Source organism: Trichoderma aggressivum, assembly GCF_033847375.1.
Source record: "Trichoderma aggressivum f. europaeum strain CBS 100526 chromosome Unknown scaffold_047, whole genome shotgun sequence".
NCBI classification, from domain to species: Eukaryota; Fungi; Ascomycota; class Sordariomycetes; order Hypocreales; family Hypocreaceae; genus Trichoderma; species Trichoderma aggressivum.
Genome location: NW_026946413.1, coordinates 277416 through 297804, shown reverse-complemented (window position 1 = coordinate 297804; position 20389 = coordinate 277416). Strand labels below are relative to the sequence as shown.

Here is a 20389-nt window from a genome sequence, read left to right as displayed (position 1 = left end):
AATTATTAATTAAAGTTTAAAACTAAACTTAAAATATATAAAAAAGCTTAAATAATAAAGTTTAAGTATAATATAAACTTTAAGCTTATAATTTATAATTTAATAATTTAATTAAACTAAATAAGCTAATTATTTTATTAAGTTATAAAAAATAATAATAATTTTACTTAAAAATAAATTATATATTTAATATAAAAAACTACTTAATAAAAATATATATTATAATAACTATAACTTAACCTTAACTTAAGTAAAATAACTAAGTAAATAGCTAAATTTATAATTAATAAACTTATAAATTTATAATTAAAAACTTTAAAAAAAAAGTAAAGTTAAGTAAAGTAAAATATAAGTTAAATTAATTAAAGGGTATTAAAAACCTTAAGCTAAGTAAAAAAATTAAGAAAATTATTAAAAAAGTTAATAAAATAATTTAAAGGTTTTTTTATAATTAGTTTCTTTTAGGTAGTTTATTTTTTATATTTAAGAGAAATAATATTTTTATTATTACTTTTTTATATATTAATTATTTTTCCTAAGTATAAAAAATAAATTATTTAAAAAAAACTAATTATAAAAAAACCTTTATATTATTTTATTAACTTTTTTAATAATTATCTTAATTCCTTTACTTAGCTTAAGGTTTTTAATACTCTTTAGTTAATTTAGCTTATACTTTATTTTATTTAGCTTTAATTTTTCCTTTTTTAAAGCTTTTAATTATAAATTTATAATTTTATTAATTATAAATTTAATTATTTACTTAATTATTTTATTATATATTTTAAGTTAAAGTTAAGTTATAATTATTACTTAAAGTATAATAAAAAAAAGTAAATATATAATTTTATTAACTAGTTTTTTAATTTTAAAAATATTATATATATATTTCATTTTTAAAAATTATTATTACTTTTTATAACTTAATAAAATAATTTTATTTAATTTAATTTAATTATTAAATTATAAATTATAAGCTTAAAGCTTATATTATACTTAAATTTTATTATTTAAGTTTTTTTATATATTTTAAATTTAATCTTAACCCTTAATTAATAATTATTTTTTATAATTTAAATTTTTCTAAAATTTAACTTAATTAATTATAATTAATTAAGTTAAGTTATAAATTAATTTTAAATTTTAAACTAAAGGCTAAAATATAATTTTTCTTTTACTTAATTATTATAATTTTATTAAACTTTTTTATAATAAATATAACTTTTATAAAAAAAATTATTATTAATATTAAAAATAATACTAAAGAAAAAAAAAGTAATTTATTAAGTACCTAAAGTTTTTTATAAAGGAAAATAACCTTTAAGCTAAAGTTATAATTTTAAAATTAAGAAAAAGTTTATAAAAAAAGTTTAAAAATAAATATAGTTTTTATTATATACTTAGCTACTAAAGTATAATTAATTATTATTTTATTTTTTTCTTTACCTTTTTTCCTCTTCCTTAGTAACTAGTACTTTAATAATAATAAAAGAATTAAGGTTAAATACTCTTACTTGATTAAGATTTTATTAAAAATATTTAATATTAAAAATATTAATAATAAAAAATACCAGTAGGAAGTATAATTAATATTCTTAAAATAAATAAAAAAGTAAAGGGGGGCAAGTAGTTCCGGCCTACCTCTAGAATCACTTAGTGGCATGGAGGCCTCACGTTGGAGTGCGAAGGCGCCATATATAAGCTCATTATTACACAAAGAGAAAATCTATCAAAGGTACTAAAAACCCGCGATGGAGGCCTGGGGGCATTGGACACAACCACCACCCAAACTAGTGATCAAATATATAGCCTCTAGCATACCTACCGGTGGCGAATCGTGGAAAAAACCAAGGCAAGCCCTCAGAACATGTTTCTCTTTAGTAAAGCATTGCTGCCTACCCGGTATATTGTTATTCTTTTCTATTGTATCACACTACTCTGTATCCGAGGAGGTAATCCAGGCCTCGCGCAATCCCCCAGTAGTAATTAAAATAAAGACTGAATAGTGACGTCAATAAGTAGGGAATTGGTGGCGGTGCTCGATCTCAGCAACCCATCACTTGCCGTCCACGAAGGCTATTTTGCGGGGTAATCTCAAGCATGGAACATCACTGCAGGCCACTATCCAATCCAGGGGAAGGAAGGAGGATTCACTTGACGATAGATGATCCAGCACACCATCACGCAGTGTAATTGAAACCGTAGATCCCCCGCTATGAGCATATAAAGGAATCCCTCATCTCATCGACCCAAGTGCGTGTTAAAATAATTGTGGTTACCACTGTCCCGGACCCTTTTCCATATCCAACAAAGAATAATATCAATCCCATATAAGACTGCCTGATGGAGAAAGCAACAAGCCCAGAACAGCAAACGAGCACCGCCACCGCTGCTGAAGCAGGCGAGCCACCTGTGCCAAACGGCAACAAAGATCGAAGGCTCAGTGATGAATGGGGTTCGTTTCCAAAGCCCTCCAGTACCACAATCATCAGATGGATGGATTTGCCGTCACTGGGCAAAAAGTTGAGAATGGTTGCGTGATTATGTCGCTAACGAGATCCCAGATGCTGCCAAAGTGCCCCCCAGTCGCTTTCAGAAGCGCAAAGGATCAATATATGCCACACCTGGCTCTCGCGATGGCCACGTCGATAAGAACTATGCTGAAAAGTATCATGCTAAGATTGCCGAGATGAAAGGTGGCAAATAATTCGCATTGCGGTTCATAGATGGCCGTCGGTTCATAACAAGCAACGAGTTGAAGCCGTGGAGTTTTGGAAGCAAGCTTAATAAATCTATTTTTGATGCAAACAGCCTAGCAAAACTCCTTTCTGAATGTGGCCTTTTTTGTATACTTAGTCGTCGAGATTGTCTATATCAATAGCATCTGGATTTGATGGCTGAGCATCCTGTGCCCTCTGCATTTCTTTGAGCCCCGTGCTGGCAGACACGAAGCCGTGTAGCGTTGAGGATTGCCTTTCTAGAGCTGCAATGGGATCTGTAGTCTCCACACCTGGGGAGCCTTCAGGTTTATGTAGGCTGCGTGCCAGGGCTTGTGATGCGATAAAGTTCACATCAGTGTTGTATTTTGCCTGCACACTCCGCTTGATCCGTAGCATTTCTTTAAATGTATCCTCGTTGCCATGCTGGACTTCAAATTGTTCCCACTTGGTCCAGAAGTCGACATTTGTTCGAGGGTCGCAGAATTGGGACGCATGTCCATATATGGCCCTTGCCCGATCAATCTCACCCAGTCGCTTCTCCATATCCGCGAATTTGAGACACATTTCTTTCGCTTCGCTGTCAGGGAGAGCTGTAATGGCTCGTTCGTAAATGGGCCTTGTTGATGGTAGACCGAAGTTAGAGGCCGACTTGGTGATGTAGAAGTTGAACATATCAGCCCGATCTTCATCGGAAACTGCACGCGTTGCTCTCTCGTAGATCCGCATTGCATGGCGTGCGAGGCCACGCTCCTCCTCCAAATTCCCATACATCAGATAAATAGTCTTGGCAAATTTGGGCGGGCAATCCTCAACCGCCTGCTCGAAGAGGTCCCGCAATCTCTCGATGCCGATCTTCCTGTCGACAGCTTTGGTAAGGTATAGGTTCCACAGCTCAAAAGCCACTGGGTAGCTGAAGAGATCTAGACCACGCTCGAAAATCTTGAATGACTCCTCGTAATATTTATGCTCCTCGAGGAGATTGGCATAATTCACAACGGTCTGAGGAGTTGCAATCCTGAGCTCGAAGATGCGCTCATATACCTTTTTCACTTCGTCCAAAGTCGAAACGCTTTCCACCAGGTCCACGTAGAAACTCCAAAGCTTCCAGCTCTTGTGTACTCGCTGTTGAGGAGACAAAGCCTCGTCAAAATAATCGACGTTGGACCTCTTCGGTGCCTGTATAGCCTTAGCCATGACTCGAACAGCATCGTCAAAATTCTCATTCCGGAGTTCCATTTCAGCCCATTCGATCCACATATCAGCCAGCTCTGCGACTGATTTGAATGGAACTTTGACGGCCTTTTCCATGATGATACGAGCATTTCTAATATCCCCACCCCGCTCGTAGAATTTGGCATAGTTAGCCCACAGTTGGTGAAATGGGCCTACAGCCCTCTTCGGATTGATCGTCGTAATCGCGTCGGTGTAGGTCTGCACAACCTCAACCTTCTTATCGCCCCAGAGAGCAACTCGCTTCTCCCACTCCGGTACATTGTTGGGGTTCTGTCGGAGTAAGACGTCGTTGAGAAGAAATGGACGGCGGTCCATTAGGTTCTCGAATCGCATCATCCGTATGTCAAGCTCCAAGTCTGATTCTTCACTCTCAATACCTTTCCCAGCTCGAGACGCCGAAGCATCCATCAAGGCGCCAATAATAGACTCCTCAAATTCAGCATAGGCATCGAAGATGAGAGTAAAGTCTCGGACTGTCATGACAGTTGTGATGCCTTCTTCAAAAACGTCACGGGCTCGCTCAAAGCTCCCTCTCCTAATCCAATACGTGGCAAGCCCAACCCAAAGTTTTCCTCTTTGGTCACCAAACCGAACTATGCCAGACCTGATGATGCCCTCTACATCAATACCATTTTCATAGCTTGTTTCGACCTCGGGGGCGTGTTCCACGAGCATTTCAACCATCTCGCTCCAAAGTTCATAGTGCCCCTTTCCTCGCTTGCTTGAGAACCGGGTATCGTTCAGAATGTCTATGTACCGCTTTGCTGCTTCAGTATACCCACCTCGTAGAACAAGCAGCTCGATGAGGTCCTCGGCGTCTTCCGGGTGAACTTGCATATATCTTCGCCATGTTTTGACGGCGGTTTCTCCAGAAGCTGCGTTAGCGAAGGAAAGATATAGTGACCATATGCGATTGTGCTGCGTAATTGGTAGTGCTCGAAGAGCCCGGTCGAACGTCCGTCGACTAAGCGTGACCACGGGCTGCTTCATTAGAAACTTGAGGTACATTTCCCATATTGACGGCATCTTGTGTAGCAGGATCAAAGACCTCTCAAATAGAGCGTTGACTTTTCGATATTCGGCGGCATGGATTGCTGGATTGAGTTTTGAAATATGTTTCACGCGAAATGAAAGGTACTGCCAATAAGTCAGCAACGAGGCCACGGTACGTTGATACCTTGACTAACGAGTTTCCAGAGCTTGTATGATCGTGGCAGCTTAACACAAGCACGCTCCATTACAAAAGCTCGCTCTATGACGCTTCCATGGCGAGTCTTGAAATCGATATACTCGAGCCATGGTTTCACACGTGTAGGATCGCGGAGAATGTCTTGCTCGTAAACGGAATCTTCATTCGACTGTAAATAGGATTAGAAAATGAATAGAGGAGACACATTGCTTTTTGAGAACTCACAACAAGATAAAGGTCCGACGGTATGTGCTGGATGTCCGCCATGGTCGCTCTCTCCTCTCTCACTCTCCACCAAGAGTTTGGAGAGATTGCTGCGGTACTGGTGTTTGTTGTAATTATGCAGTGCAGCCCATGGTTATAGTTTTGGTATCGTTTGAAAACCGGTGCCGTGGAATTAGCAGATAAAACGCGACCGTTGCATCTGGGTCTGATATCGCGACAGAAATATTTAGGTTTGTCACGATAAAGAAGGTACCTGGTGCTTAGCGTAAATGGCAGGTGAAAGATACCCGGTTATAGTGATATTGACTTTGGAGGGGGACATGCGTTGCTCCAGCCGTGCTACCTTTTTAGGTAAGTTAGCAGCCGTGGGCAGCTACATCTCAAGCACTAAGTACGCAACTTGTCGAAACATCCCCGAGTGACATACAAAAAAGAAAATCATCAGACCAGTTGCATTCAGAACATCAGATCAATTTCGCAAATATGTCTGGCGCCGCGGTAAGTCCTGGCTATGTCCTTTGTTTATTCTGCAGGAATTAACTCGATACCCTACTGCCCATTAGGATCGCGAAGCCGTCTTCCCTACTCGGCAATCGCTCGGCATCATGAAGGCCAAGCTCAAGGGAGCTGAGACTGGTCACAGCCTGTTGAAAAGGAAAAGTGAGGCACTTACAAAGTAAGAAGATGGTGCCGATATGACATGTTTTTTATGGTTGCAGCATCTAACTGGAGCTATGACAGACGTTTCCGAGGTCAGCTATTGTCACATCGCCGACGTCTTTACCGGATGAACTAACCTCGCTCCAGAAATAACTCGAAGAATCGATGAGGCCAAGCGGAAGATGGGACGCGTCATGCAAATTGCGGCATTTTCACTGGCCGAAGTCAGCTACGCCGTCGGCGGCGACATTGGATACCAAGTCCAGGAGTCCGCCAAATCAGCTCGATTTCGAATCCGCACAAAGCAAGATAACGTTTCAGGCGTTCTCCTGCCAGCGTTTGAAAGTTACTTGACAGAGGGCAACAATGACTTTGGACTTACTGGGTTGGGAAAAGGTGGACAGCAAGTTCAGCGATGCAGAGAAACGTACGCACGTGCTGTCGAAGCCTTGGTAGAGCTAGCAAGCCTACAAACCGCCTTTGTGATATTAGATGAGGTCATCAAGGTGGTCAATCGAAGAGGTTCGCGTCCCATCATATTGCTTTACTGAATTACGTTGACTAATTCTTTCTAGTGAACGCAATTGAGCACGTTATTATTCCCCGGACGGAAAACACTATCAAGTACATCAATTCTGAACTAGACGAGCTCGACCGTGAGGAATTTTACCGCTTGAAGAAGGTCAGTATAGGTGTACAAGACGTATCATCTTCTAGAGTGATCACTAATGCTGTTGGTCTCTTTCACAGGTCGCCAATAAGAAACAACGAGATAATGCTGCGGCCGATGCTGAGATGAAAGCCAGGAGAGAAGCAATGGAGAAGAACGATCCAGGAGCTTCCAAGCAAGATTCCGGTCCGGCGGATATCCTAGCCGCGGAGGATGACGACGACGTGATTTTCTGAACACTAGGCTCGTGGGCTATCCTAAATCGAGGCCACCTCGATAATTGTTTTCTTCATGTTCTTTGTCCTTTGTAATCGTAGATGATAAACACCCATGCCACAGAAGTATATACCAAAACGCAAACGCCCTTATATTAATAGTCTACACATATCATTGACGCTGGTATGTGACTTTGATGGGTTTATCTCCCAAAGCCATGCCAGCAGTATTTTCCTTAGCTGTGATAGCCCCCTGTTCATTCTCATATTCAACGAAAGCGATTCCACGCCGACCTGGAACCAGTCTAATTTCCCGGAAACCATCGAACCGGCCGAAGACGGCATTAAGGGCGTCAATGTCGTACTCGTCGGGGACGTTCTGTATGAAGAGGATCTTATTCGGGGGCAAGTATTCGTCGGGTACAACAGCTGAAGCTGGGGCACTTGTGGATTTCAACCCCAGCGGCTTGGCCGATTTCGATGGTCGAGCTTCAGGTGCGCCAGCAGCAGCCCTCTTGAGGTGCCTTTGTTCGTCTGCTGCCTCGAGCGCCTTGCGCTTGTCTGTAGAAGTGTGAGTACTGAGGACGCAATCTGGGCTATTCAAACTTCTCTTACCCTTCTCTGCCTGCCTGTGCCGTTTATGGGCTTCAAACTCGTCGGTATTGCCCTTCATCTCGACTGTTTTGTCGCTCTGCATTCGCGCCATGGCAACCCTCATGGGCTTGCCAAAGAGCTCAAACCCCTCGACCTCTTCGATGGCATTGTGGGCGGCACTGGGTTGGTCAAATACGATAAATGCCTGTCCTTTAGCCTTGAGGTTTCTCTTGGCCACGATATCAACTACATTGCCGAACTCGGAAAAGATAGTCTTCAATGCTTCCGCAAGCACTTCGGGCTTCACCCGCTCTTCCAGGTTCTGGACGTAGACACTGCGAAAATATCAGCTCGCTGCTCTGTGTGACGCGTCGCGGTGCAATGACACGTACGTAGATATAGGCATATCGGACGCCATCCTCCTAACCTAGTGTTGACGATGAAGCCATCAACATGGGAGACGTTGATTTGCGTCAAGTAAGTAGCACAAACTTACCAGGGTGCGCGCGCAGAAAGCTAAGGTGAAGTTAGAGCGTTACGCTTTGGTAAAATTATCCAAGCCACGCTTCTTAGCGCTCCTAAAGCTACATCATGTACGAATAGGTACCTACAGTATCCTTTTTGGATTTTAATGAAACAACGCAAACTAAATATCAGTATGAATACAAATATATGTCTAGTAATTAATCGCGATGTATCTAAATTATTATGCATTTACATGTTCATATATCATTTGATAGCTTGGCAAACTACTATATAGGAAAAGCAAGTCAACGGCGTTGGTCCAGTCAGCGGAGAGACTTAATAGTACCTACCTCTGCCTCGTACTGGATTAAACATTTTCAGGTATCTGATGGGTACCTGGTGCTATCTCTGTACTTGTAATTGATCTAGGTTCCAGTTCGGGTCTCATCGGCGCACGCTCAAACCCGTGCACCGACTGGGCTTACACGACTCTGTAAATCACTAACCTAGAACATCATCTCATGAGGTGAGCACCCTGGGTTCAAGTGAACCAAGACAGAAATTCGCTGTCCTGACGATCAAATAAATTATGGTAAATCAGGATCTTTCTAAGTGGAGTACCATACATGCCCTTTTACATCTCGTCGCTCGGTAAGATGCTAGTACAGATGGAGGTGTTCAAGTTATGCAGGGAGAAAGCTCTTCTCCCTTCTTGAATGGATGCTCCTACGTATTTGGACAACCCAAGGTCATGGTTTGGTTTCAGCTCGGAGACGCGTGGCTCTGAACTGCCACTTCTATTCTTCTTTCTTTCCAACTGGCATGGATCGCCGGAGCCGCCAAGGAGGTAAGCTGTCAGAGCAAGGAACATATTCTTCCCTAGATATTCACTCGGCGACTTATCAAGCATTGAAGCCAATCCCAATGCTACCATAGCGGAACGCTACACGTATCAAACATTCCTTCTTATCAAACTATTTCGCCGGATAGCTTGGCGAGTGCGGGTCTGCGTTCCGATTGCCCGGACCGGCCTCATTAGCATGACTGCGCCCTCGTAAGTGATTGCAAGCACTCTCATCGTGTCATCTTGTTGACTGAAAGAAGGAAAAAAATGACTGCAAGTGCTTGTTTTTCTAGCAAGATACATTGAGTTGCCCGAGCCTCGTTTGGCATACCTCATCAATCATGCGTTTCTGGCCTGGCAGAAGGTGCAAAAGAGCGCTCCCTTCCGACTGGGTCTATGCTGATGATGGCTGCAACTCTGTGTTTGCCGGCCTTTCCAACCGCGGCATCCGATTGTCCAGGAGCTATCTATATTGTCCTAGACATCAATGTCTTATACCAGATAGGCAGTTTGACCCAAGAATCCGCCTAGTCGATGAAATCTGTCATTCGTTCACAGGTCCCAGCCTTCGGGATCGGCACCTACACCATCATTTGTCAAACAATCGGCTCCCAGATGTGAGATCCTCAGCGTGGTATCGCACATCCCGTTCTTCCGTATGGCAGCAAAAGAAGGTCTCCTTCCTAAACAAGGATTCGATAATCGGAAACTGCAGCGATTGAAGATATCATGATACCTAAAAATGAATGAAACTTATCAGCAATTTATAATTTGCAATCATCGGGATTTGATCGATCGGTCTCCAGATGTACAACCTCGTGCGTCATGAGCCATGGTATACGCCATTTGGGTAATCGATGATGGCCTCATCGATTGTGAATTCTCAGCACCTGGGATCGGCCCCTAGATGTGTAGCCTTGAGCGTGGTGTCTTACATGCCATTCTCATACATCGCGATGGAGTTACGTGTGGCTACAAAAGACCGGGGGGCTCCTATGCTGCAACTGGTATGTGTGGTCTTTGCGATGGCCATTATGATCTTCAACTGATCGTCCATCTTTCAGAGTGGCTATCTCGATTGCAACCGGTTGGTCATCAATGCTTTCCATATATTTGGTATCGAAGCTCCCGCTGCTTCACAAATCTCCCTGATATGCCTTCCATGAGTTACAGCCCTTTGACCAGACGTTGAAAGCCAGTTCTAGCATTCGAAGTACGCAATTTCATGCGGAACAAAGGCTTGTTTTCGCCAGATAAAATTCCTTACTTGAGATGGATTCTCCATATTCCCTCTCAAAGCTCACAGCTTTGCTTGAGAGCTTTTACTCTATGTCAATATCAGAAATCAGCATCAGTGAAGGATTCCAAAATCTCCTACGCTCTGATATTGACAAGGAACTAATCTTGGAGGCAATACCAAGCACTCCAAGCCCCTCCCATCGTCCACTCGCTTTACTGCACCTACTGTTAAGCGAGTTGCCGGGATCATGGCCGACATTCCCTCTCATTAGAAGTTATACAAGGCTGTATCACTTGATGCCAGAGGATGCAAAATCCCACGAAGACAAGAACCTAGCCCAGCTGGTTCGTGATACTTTGAAACTGGTCAAAGATTCTTATAAGTCTTTCGGATCTTTTGTTGTCCCCGGCCCGCAGCCAGCTCTACGAGCAACAACACCGGGAGACCACATCACCCACGATGGCTTAAGGAAGTTTGTTGATACGTTTTATCTTCCAACCAGCGGGCATGGACGGAAGCCAGTAGTCGCAATAGCTTTGCCCAATGGACCTCTATTAGCAGCCGCATGCATCGCGGTTACTACCTATTATACATCTGCGCCAATCAACCCTGCTGCCGGCGCTGAGCAATTTCGCGCGGATGTTCAACAAGCTGGTGCTCAGTTTATTCTGACGACAAGGGATGACTGCAATAGGCTCGGCTTGGGAGACCCCTGGGTTGCTGCAGCAGGGATTGAGGTCTTTCTGATGGAATGGGAGAGCAACGACCGGATTGACCTCAAAGATCTTGGCGGAGCTGCTCTATTACCCTCAAGGTACAAGCCTATTCACAACAAACCAGAAGATTTTGGATTGATCCTTTTCACCAGTGGTACATCTGGTACCAAAAAGGTGGTTCCGCTGACAATCCATTCTATCATCGCCGGCATCAGCTTCGTGATAGACTCATGGGGATTGACTGCGTCGGACATATGCCTCAATATGATGCCTTTGTATCACGTGTAAGTGTATATCTGAAGTTGGAAACCTATTTGCGAAGTGGTCAGCTAATAACTGTTGCAGCGGTGGTTTGGTAAGAAATATCTTTGCTCCAGTTTTCTCTGGAGGATCAACAGTGTGCTGTCCTGCATTCGATCCCAACTTATTTTGGGATGTGGTCCAGGAGACTCCTGTTACATGGTATTATGCATCTCCATCAATGCATTCTGTTGTCTTGGCTGCGGCTTCGGAACGATCGTCTGCTCTACAGCAGAGCCGTATCAGATTGGCATGCAATGCCGCAGGGGGTCTCCTGCCGTCACTGGCGTGTCGACTTCGGGACACGTTTAAATGCACAGTTCTTCCCAGCTATGGGATGACCGAGTAAGAGATGTGAAGATTCACCATTGTTTAGAATGCGTATTGACATATCCACTAGATGTATGCCTATATCAACACCGCCGCTTAATTACAAACTGGACAGGGAGGGTACGTCAGGTATCAGTACAGGACCAGAAATCTCAATCCTAGACTGGTCAGATGCATCAGTCCAGAGTGGTACCGTGGGGAGAATATGTGTCCGTGGTGAACCTGTCTTCCCTGGGTATCTCAAACCAGACGGAACACTGGATAGATCACCCTTCAATTTGAATGGCTGGTTTGATACGGGCGACCTTGGTTATATGGATAAGGACGGATACCTTTACATCACGGGAAGAAGCAAAGAGGTTATCAACCGAGGTGGTGAGCTCATCTCGCCGTTTGAAGTCGAGAATGCAATTATGCGCTCAGCCATGACACCAGGATCACCGCTGTATGGACGAGTCACCCAGGCTCTCGCCTTTTCTGTGGCTCATGATGTACTACAAGAAGTGGTGGCTGTGGTGTTGGTTAGCCCGTTGAACGTTCCTCGCATTGACCTGAAAACACTGCATAATTCATTGCGGTCGTCACTGCAGCAGGCGAAGTGGCCGGTACTTGTTACCTATATGGATGACCTCCCAAAGAAGAACAACAAAGTGCTGAGGATAAAATTGAGCCAACGATGCGGGATACCGGAACTGACGGACGATATGCCGTACTTGAGCAGGCATTGGCAGGCTACATGTCCCCTTCCCGACACTGACATGTCAGTCCCCATTGAGTCGTCGCCGTGCAGTATTGACCATGAATCATTGTCAACTTGTCTAAAAAGTGCGATGTCCACCGGTTTCAGGCATTATTATAGGCAACACAATCTCAGGGGCACACTGGAAGCGTTTATCAGTCCGGTTGAAGCTAGCTTAGGGGCACTGAATCACCATCAGCCAGACGCATTAAAACAACAACTGGCCAAATGCCTTCACGGATACATGGTTCCGGAACATATACACATGTTACCGGACCCCCTACCTCTTGACCACTCTGGCGCTGTCGACAATGACGCGCTGGATGGACTACTTGCAAAGCTGGGCAGTGGTGCCTCCTCTCAGGAACTTGAGGCATCCACGCAAGGAAGGGTTAGAAAAGTCTTTGCTGATGTCTTATGCCAACCGCCGAGGAATATAGCACTTGATGTTGACTTCTTTACCCTTGGAGGGGATTCCTTAAAGGCTGGACGTCTCGCGTCAGCGTTGCGGTCTGCATTCAATATACAGATTCCCATCAGCCTTGTCTTCAATCAAGGAACTGTTTCTGTTATCGCCACATTTATTGACAAAATGGCAGAGTTTGTACCAGCAGATGATGCTCATGAAGAGAAAGTGGGATGCTCAAAGGCCTACAGTTCTACGAATCCAGTAATCATGTTGCTTCAGCTGATCCCCCTTGCTGTCATATACCCCCTACGCCGTGCCGTCCAGTGGACTGCCTTTATCGTTGTCATGAGTTACGTGCAACGATGGCCCACGAATCAACATACTCCAGGTCGGCTGTTCAACGTGGCGGTATCGGTCATGTTTGCAAAATTCATAATCAGAATTATATCACCCATTTTTGGCATTGCTGCCAAGTGGCTCATTATTGGCCGTCATCGTGAAGGACTTTATCCCATGTGGGGGGTATACCACACGCGCTGGTGGATGGTCCAGAAGATTGTAAGCATTTGTGGCAAAGGGGTTTTCAACACCAATGACAGCACAAAACGGCTGTACTACCGCCTGATGGGGGCGAAGATTGGCAAAAATGTCAAGATTACTGGCACGTCTCTTGGTGAATGGGATCTTCTAGACATCCGAGACAACGTAACCCTTACACACTGTCTATGTCGTCCATTTGCAGTTGAAGGCAACACCTCCATGTATCTGGGCCGAATTGTTATTGGAGAAAACGCCTCTATTGGTGTATCCTCGATATTGGCACCGGGATCTATAGTTCCCCCGAATACTTGCATAGGGCCGAATTCCTCTAGCTGGGAGCTTGAAGATGCTGCTGAGGAGAACCGAGATCTCTCGCCTACCCAAGCAGTAAAGCCTCATATACTACTCACTTGCTTCCTTACTGTACCGCTTGTTTTCATCTCATGGGCCTTGTCGATACTGCCTTGGATGGCCGGTCTTGTCGGCATGGTTGGAGACATGGCTTTGCCAGACGCTTCAACGGTGAGGGACATCCTTGATTGGTTTTCCGCTGCAAGGCGAGTAGGATTCCACTCGCTTGCCTTGATACTGCGCTGTTCTATCAGTCCCTTCATCTTCTTTGCGTTTGCCGTACTTGTGAAATTGCTCTTGGATGCCGTGTTGGGAAAGATGAGCTTCGGTACAACGAGAGACCAAGGAGCAATTGCTATTTGGCGAGCCGCGTTGATGAAGACCCTTTTACCTGTCTCACGCCTGCACGATGTGACATCAATGTTTGGACAGCACTATGAAGCAACATCTGTAGCCGTACGGCTGCTTGGCGGACGAGTTGGCAAGCGAGTTTACTGGCCAGGCACGGGACCCGGCATCGGTGACTACCATCTCTTGGATATTGGGAATGATGTTGTATTCGGCTCTCGCTCCCATCTTATCACCTCGGATGGTATTGGCTCCGAAAAGATTACTATTCAAGATCGTGCCATGATAGCGGATCGGGTGTGCCTCCTCCCAGGTGTGACAGTCGGCGACCACACCACCATGGGCTCTGGGGCTTTGACACGCCGTGGGAAATCATACCCATCGGGGGGCACCTTTGTGGGCTCCAAGGGCCGTGATTGTATTCATCTCTCTGGCGGGCATAGCATTGGATACGATGAGAAGAAGCCGGTTCAACACCGCATGCGGCACATGAGCAGTGATGATACTCTCGCTGGCATCAACGTGGACTCAAAAAAGAGCTCCGTACAAACCAGGATTCAACGCACGGGTAGCGATGAAACGCTAGCTGAATCGCGCACTTCAAGAGTGAAGAACAGCAAAACGCGCCATGGTAGCCCGGAGGAGGTTTTTACACCTTCTGAGAGCGATACATATGATAATGAATCGGAAACGGAGGCAGACCGCATGTCCCCATTTGGGCGTGCGTTCTATCTTAAACTTGCGCCTTATTATGTCCTAGGGCCATTTATTATCTTCTGCTATTCTTCCTTTATCACTGTCTTCACATCATTTTATTGGAATGTACCGACAGTGGCTTGTGTACAGCTGGTTGATTATCTCATGAACCTATTCATATCTCGTGACATCGCTGTAACGTTCGATGTTACCGTGCTTTTTCTCGTAGCTTGGGCTGGTCTCGCGGTTTTATTCACAACCATGGCTATACTGGCGCTTCTCATTGTCATCGCTAGCAAATGGGCCCTGCTAGGACGCCGTGCACCGGGAAATTACGATTGGGATAAATCCTCATATTGCCAGCGGTGGCAGCTCTTCCTGAGCATTGAACGGCTTCGGCGACACTGCTATCATAGCCAGGGAGTCTTGGGGCTCCTCACGGGAACCAGCTGGATTGTCTTCTACTTTCGAGCATTGGGGGCCAACATCGGCAAAGACTGTGCTCTTTTTGCCAACGGTAGCCCAAGTTTGATGTTTACGGAGCCCGATTTGATTACTTTAGGCGATCGAGTCTCCATTGACGATGCTAGTGTCGTGGGTCACATCAACACTCGAGGCAAATTTGATCTGAATAGACTGAGCATAGGAGACAGATGCGTGATGAGGTCAGGGAGCAGACTACTCAGCGGCGCCACGATGAAGAATGACAGCTGCCTCTTAGAGCATACGCTCATTATGGGTGGCGATGTAGTAGAAGAGAACTGGACAATGCAGGGATGGCCTGCTGAGAGGTATACTGGGAAACGTACAGCCATTGAATAGGATTACCGGCTGTTGACTGCGATTAAGCTGGGATGTTTGTCACTTATTGATGAGTATAAGGGAAAGAAAAGGGATTGGGCTTCATCTGTTGCCGAGAGAATTTGATTCAAATTGCGATGTGGTATGGAAATGTAGGCTTTAGATAGATCTTAATAAATATACTTGATATTTTTCTGATTGTGGTAACGAATAGGTAGCAATGGCTCATAAAGCCTCACATTGGTGACCGTCTCCATCAATAGCCAATGGTGTTCGTAATGAATTCGATTGCTCGCACTTACAGCAGTGCTGACCTCTCTTTGCTCACCAGATGTTCGAGATGCTCCCTTGGGACACACCCACATGGCCTACGCAAATGTCGAATGAATGCAATGTGCATACATGATCCAGATTATCGTTATTATCGTCATTATTATTTAAGACGTTGTACTTTTAGTTTTGAGAATTGCTAATAACTTCGCTGAGAGACGCCGATATCAACCCATGTGTTCCTTTACTCGCCTGCACTGCCCTGGAGACAAGTGACTGATGATTGTAAGAAGCTGCTGAGGGCAGCCGGCCCTTGAACCACAGATTTGTGATCTCATCTCTGTTGGGTAGATAGGCCACGCAGCAGGCAGCAAGAATAGACTCATGCTCCAAAGCCACCGGGTCAAGCACAACTGACGTTTCGTTGCCATCCTTGCCCGCTACCAAGGCGGCCACTCCTCCGGAGACGGTGTCGACGCAATCGATCCCTGCGTCGGCAATCGCTGCAGAAGCAACCGTAATGCACCCACCTAGCACGTTCATCACATCCCATTCTTCGACTCTCCGCTCCACTGCATCCTGGCGAGTCGATTCCCCCTCGATAATGGTCACCACGACATCGACGCCACTTTTGGGCCATCGGTCGGCAATCAGAGCGCCACGAAGAGCAGTTTCTAGATGCGTACTGAGATCCTTCTCGCTTGAGTCGCGCAGATAGCCTCTGCGCTGTTTCGTGGCGAAAGGGGCGAACTTGACATGAGTTGAGAGCACCATATAAGGAGAGAATGGCGCAGAGCGTGGGAGAGACCTGGGCCCATGAACGGTGCATGTTAGCTTCATGCCGGAGCCGTACTCGCCTTCTCTTGGCTCGATTTCTAGATAGGCTGAGCCAGATGCGGATGGTGTCACTCCTGTCTTGAGATCTGAAGTGAATAAGGTCTTAGTCTCTAGTAACAGTTATCTCATCACAGGAAGGGCTCTCACAGAGTGGCCGAATAGCATCGGGCGCTCGTTGGCGGCGCGAAACTGCATCCAATTCGCCATCGTCGTAAACTGGTGGTAAAGTAGAACCTCCTGGCCCATTTACTCGTCTCCGATCTGCCATGATGATTTATTTGCTGGCTGCATGTCCTTGAGCAGCAGCGTGAAGAACTTTTTTTCCCTTCAAGTGAGAAGCTCAGAGGCTGGGCCCACTGTATTTTTTACTAGGGGAGCTCTGTTGTTGCTGAGAGGGAAGCACTGCTATTGCCTGATCAGGCATAACTCAGGTACGTACCATTCTGCCAGCAGCTCCGGAATTGGAAACGCTATTTGATTAAGCGGGCGGGGCGCTCGTATACATGCATATCGATATGGCAGCTGCCCACTCACTACAAATTCTTGCGCGCTCAAATTTTTCTTTGCATCGCAGCAATCTCCTTCACTCAGCAGCACAAAAGTGCCGTGGCTAATGTCTGCCTACGTTGGCGAATGCTGCAGTCATATATCAAAAGGAAATGGTATATGACGCAGCTGCAGTTGAAAGGGTAAGCAATTCCTGTACATGCCTCATCGTTCGACGGCGCCAGCCAACTCTCTCATTTCACCGTCTACCAAACATCTACATGATGATTTTACACTTTTCTGTTCCCGCGAACCCTGAGCGCAGAACTAACATGCATCACCATCTGACCGATCCCTTTCTTCTACTATTCATGCTATACACATGATACATCAGCCAACTAACGCTGGACTGCTTAGGATATTCTCACTGCTGCTATTGCTGCTGGGCACTGCTATAAGCGTTGTACATGTCATATGGTAAGCTTAAATTTTTTTGCACTCCCTTTAACGTCGATGATGAGAAACCTTTTTTTCAGTTCTGCTTCTGAACACCCTGATGACTCCTAAATTACCAAACCAAGATCTCTGATATCACCTCTAAAACCAACTGTCATGTTTCAGCCATTGCATGTTGTCACAAGTTGCTAACCTCTCTTCTCTACTATGTAGCAATGCCTCGATAATCATCCCTCTTAACTCACGCCGCTCAAGTACTTCACAAATTGGTGAGTGAAAAATTTTCTGCTAGCCGATCCTGGCCCGAGATGTAAAGTGATGAAAACAAGTCTATCCATTCAACGATCTCGTCTAAGCCAAGTCGTCCTTCTTTCATGGTACATGTTTACGCATACTACCAGGGATGGAGTTGTCCCCTTGATGTCATACGGCTCTCGTTGTCTTGTTTGCGGGGGGCTCGTTTTGAGTTTTCTGCGGGCGAGGCCGGCTGGACGAATGAGTAAACCGGCTTTCTGATATGCTTCTCTCGACGCTTCTTCGGTGTACATTGCTGCTGGAGATTTTCGAAGCAATGCTAACACCTGGAAAGACTTCATAGGCGCGCTGAGAAGACGATTCAGTGGGATGCATGTTCGCCATTCCCTTGGAGCTCAACCAGAATAACTATGTAGAGAGGTAAGTCGTAGAGGCTCGAAATCAATTTTACCCAAGTAAGTTCCATGTCTCTTGGGTACAATTATTACCATAGGCCCCCTGTGGGAGGTCCCTCCTTGGGGATGTCATGATTTAAATAAATATTCAATCTTCGAGAAAAATGAATAAGGAAGAAGTAAAATATGGAGAGATTTATGTCCCTGACTTGGCTACAATTGATATTGTGACGAATCATATCCGGTTCTAGAAAACGAGCCGTAGAGCATGTGAATAGCGAAAATCAGGAAGAAGCGCTCTCGTGGAAGGCCGTGGGTGAATGAGGTGGGCTAGAGCGCACCCAATATCTGCTTAAGTCATAGTACCTCAAATACCAACCTTTGAAGTTTGGCTTTTCAAACATACAAACTTCAACCAACCTAGGACCAGCGGCACCAAACAGAAACGGCGAGAAGAATAAAATTCCAGTAGCGCTTGGCATTTTGTTCTCTTGCGCATCGTTTTCTAGTGGCTCCCATCATGCATGAGTCTCTGCTTGGTGAAGCCAATCGCAAAAGACTGAGTGCACTTCAATCTGGTATGTCTGGAACATGATCATGGCCATCAACCTTACGCTTGTCGACTGAACGATGCCTTTTCTGTAGAGATAAAACAAAACCATGAATTGAATCTGCAGGATGTCTCATCCAAACTACTGGATGCAGTTACTACAGAGGTGATATTTCCAACCTATCCTCGCCTCGCTATCGCGTCGTCTCACATTGCATCGTCTCCCATGTACAGGCACTTCGCGATATAGGTTTAGAACTCTTCGACCGTATCAACATTCTGTTGGTCACTCGGGAGGGCATTCAAGAAGAGCAGCGAGCCCTATCGGCCCCCAATGAAGAGATTTTGCATGTACGAGGGCTCGTTAAGCCTGTAGCCGAAAAGCTAATTAAGCTCTCCATGGACAGCACAGATAATACCGAGCAAGGTAAGGACCATCTCCTTGTGAAATAAGACGAGAAATATAGGCTAAAGCACCCATATGACTTAGCTGTTGACTATACTGCTCGCTCCCTGGCCGCTGAAGTTGGCCTGGCAGTGTTGGTTCTCATTTCTCTTCTCTACAGCTCATCGTCAGAGCCTTTCACTCTCGATGACACAGTCTTAGTATATGTTGTTACGTATACCGAAAAAGATGATAACTGGACAACCGCAGAATCCTCACGGCTTGCCTCTCGCCTGGTGGAAATTAGCTTGGCCGGTGATAGACTAGATACGTTTATTACCCAGTGTCTGCTCCATGATACACTTCGGCCTCTATTTTCCAAATCATCTACTAGGTTAACTGCCTCCGGAAGGCCATTGCAAATCCCTCAGACGCCACATGGCATGCAACCTATGACATCACTTGACAACATCTCTCAGGAGCATGAAAAACTTCATGCGGCATCAAGTTTTAAATGGGCAGTTATTTCATGCAGTGTATGTAACAACTTCATTGATCGACCCGAACAGAGAAACTAACTTACTCTTAGAAAGCTGCGGTGGGCCGTCACTGGCCTCTGTTTCTTCCAATTCTACTCTCACTAGCTGAAGACCACAATACGGCCGTTAGGGTTAAAGGGCTGAGAATTCTTGGCCACTTTTTGGACAAATGCCCCCCGAACACAATACTGTCTGCCGGCGTTGACAACGTCATACAGGACGCAATTTTCCCTACGCTGCTATTTTTACCCGCCACGACGCCTGAGAATGAGTCTATAGAACTCCTATACCCGGCGTATGGTGTCCTCCTTCAGGTAGCACAGCTGGATCCGGATGTGAAGAATTCACGAAGACGGCGTTTCCTCGACAAGCTTCTGAGAGATGGAATCTTTGCGGGACATTATCACGCCTCGCAGCATGCCCGAATTGTTGAGGTTCTGATGAACATTACAAAAAATATCATCTCATGCTTAGAAATCTTCACGGCTAAGCATCTTCAGGTAAACAGCATTGATATTGTAAATATCATCACCGCAGTGTACTGACAGCTTTTGGGTAGAACCTTCTTCAGTTGTTTTCTACGACGCTCTCCGATCCCTTTGCCTTGGCGTACCCACCATTAGTCTGTGCAACTACGGAGGCTTTGAATGAAACGTTGGTAAACTGCTGGCCAAGAATCTCCTCACCTGGACATACCGATCAAGTGCTTCACATGATTTCACTGTGCTGGCTCAATCTTAAATCTTCACAGCTACCAACTGAAGGTATAGACCGGATTTCAACACGTCTTATTCATACATCGACAATCTTGCAGTCTCTATGGAATCGAGAAGGCTCTGCCCCTCCTGGACAATTGGCCGCTGTGTTACAAAAAGAGCCTCGACTTGTCGAATTACTTCCTAATATCCTGAAATAGCGGAGTGTGCGGGAA

The 20389-nt window shown here is 45.0% G+C and overlaps 6 protein-coding genes across 6 annotated transcripts; 3 read left to right on the top strand and 3 right to left on the bottom strand.

Moving 5' to 3' along the window:
- Positions 1-2343: 2343 nt before the first annotated feature.
- Triagg1_9006 (uncharacterized protein) lies at positions 2344-2707 on the top strand (the record flags this gene model as incomplete). The annotated part of the gene is made up of 2 exons (XM_062903916.1): positions 2344-2455; positions 2565-2707. 2 exons carry the CDS (start codon positions 2344-2346, stop codon positions 2705-2707), a joined length of 255 nt encoding a protein of 84 aa, XP_062752128.1.
- Positions 2708-2852: 145 nt separating this feature from the next.
- Positions 2853-5409, bottom strand: Triagg1_9005 (uncharacterized protein; the record flags this gene model as incomplete). The annotated part of the gene is made up of 3 exons (XM_062903915.1): positions 2853-5090; positions 5141-5311; positions 5368-5409. The coding sequence occupies 3 exons, from the start codon at positions 5407-5409 to the stop codon at positions 2853-2855; spliced, it is 2451 nt and encodes an 816-aa protein (XP_062752127.1).
- A 441-nt stretch (positions 5410-5850) lies between these two features.
- Triagg1_9004 (uncharacterized protein) lies at positions 5851-6933 on the top strand (the record flags this gene model as incomplete). The annotated part of the gene is made up of 6 exons (XM_062903914.1): positions 5851-5865; positions 5931-6043; positions 6109-6119; positions 6175-6549; positions 6603-6709; positions 6778-6933. 6 exons carry the CDS (start codon positions 5851-5853, stop codon positions 6931-6933), a joined length of 777 nt encoding a protein of 258 aa, XP_062752126.1.
- A 151-nt stretch (positions 6934-7084) lies between these two features.
- Positions 7085-7924, bottom strand: Triagg1_9003 (uncharacterized protein; the record flags this gene model as incomplete). The annotated part of the gene is made up of 3 exons (XM_062903913.1): positions 7085-7473; positions 7528-7841; positions 7899-7924. 3 exons carry the CDS (start codon positions 7922-7924, stop codon positions 7085-7087), a joined length of 729 nt encoding a protein of 242 aa, XP_062752125.1.
- Positions 7925-10351: 2427 nt separating this feature from the next.
- Positions 10352-15306, top strand: Triagg1_9002 (uncharacterized protein; the record flags this gene model as incomplete). Its single annotated transcript, XM_062903912.1, has 4 exons — positions 10352-11055; positions 11117-11416; positions 11472-11521; positions 11582-15306. 4 exons carry the CDS (start codon positions 10352-10354, stop codon positions 15304-15306), a joined length of 4779 nt encoding a protein of 1592 aa, XP_062752124.1.
- Positions 15307-15738: 432 nt separating this feature from the next.
- Positions 15739-16660, bottom strand: Triagg1_9001 (uncharacterized protein; the record flags this gene model as incomplete). The annotated part of the gene is made up of 2 exons (XM_062903911.1): positions 15739-16478; positions 16540-16660. 2 exons carry the CDS (start codon positions 16658-16660, stop codon positions 15739-15741), a joined length of 861 nt encoding a protein of 286 aa, XP_062752123.1.
- Between the last annotated feature and the right edge of the window lie 3729 nt (positions 16661-20389).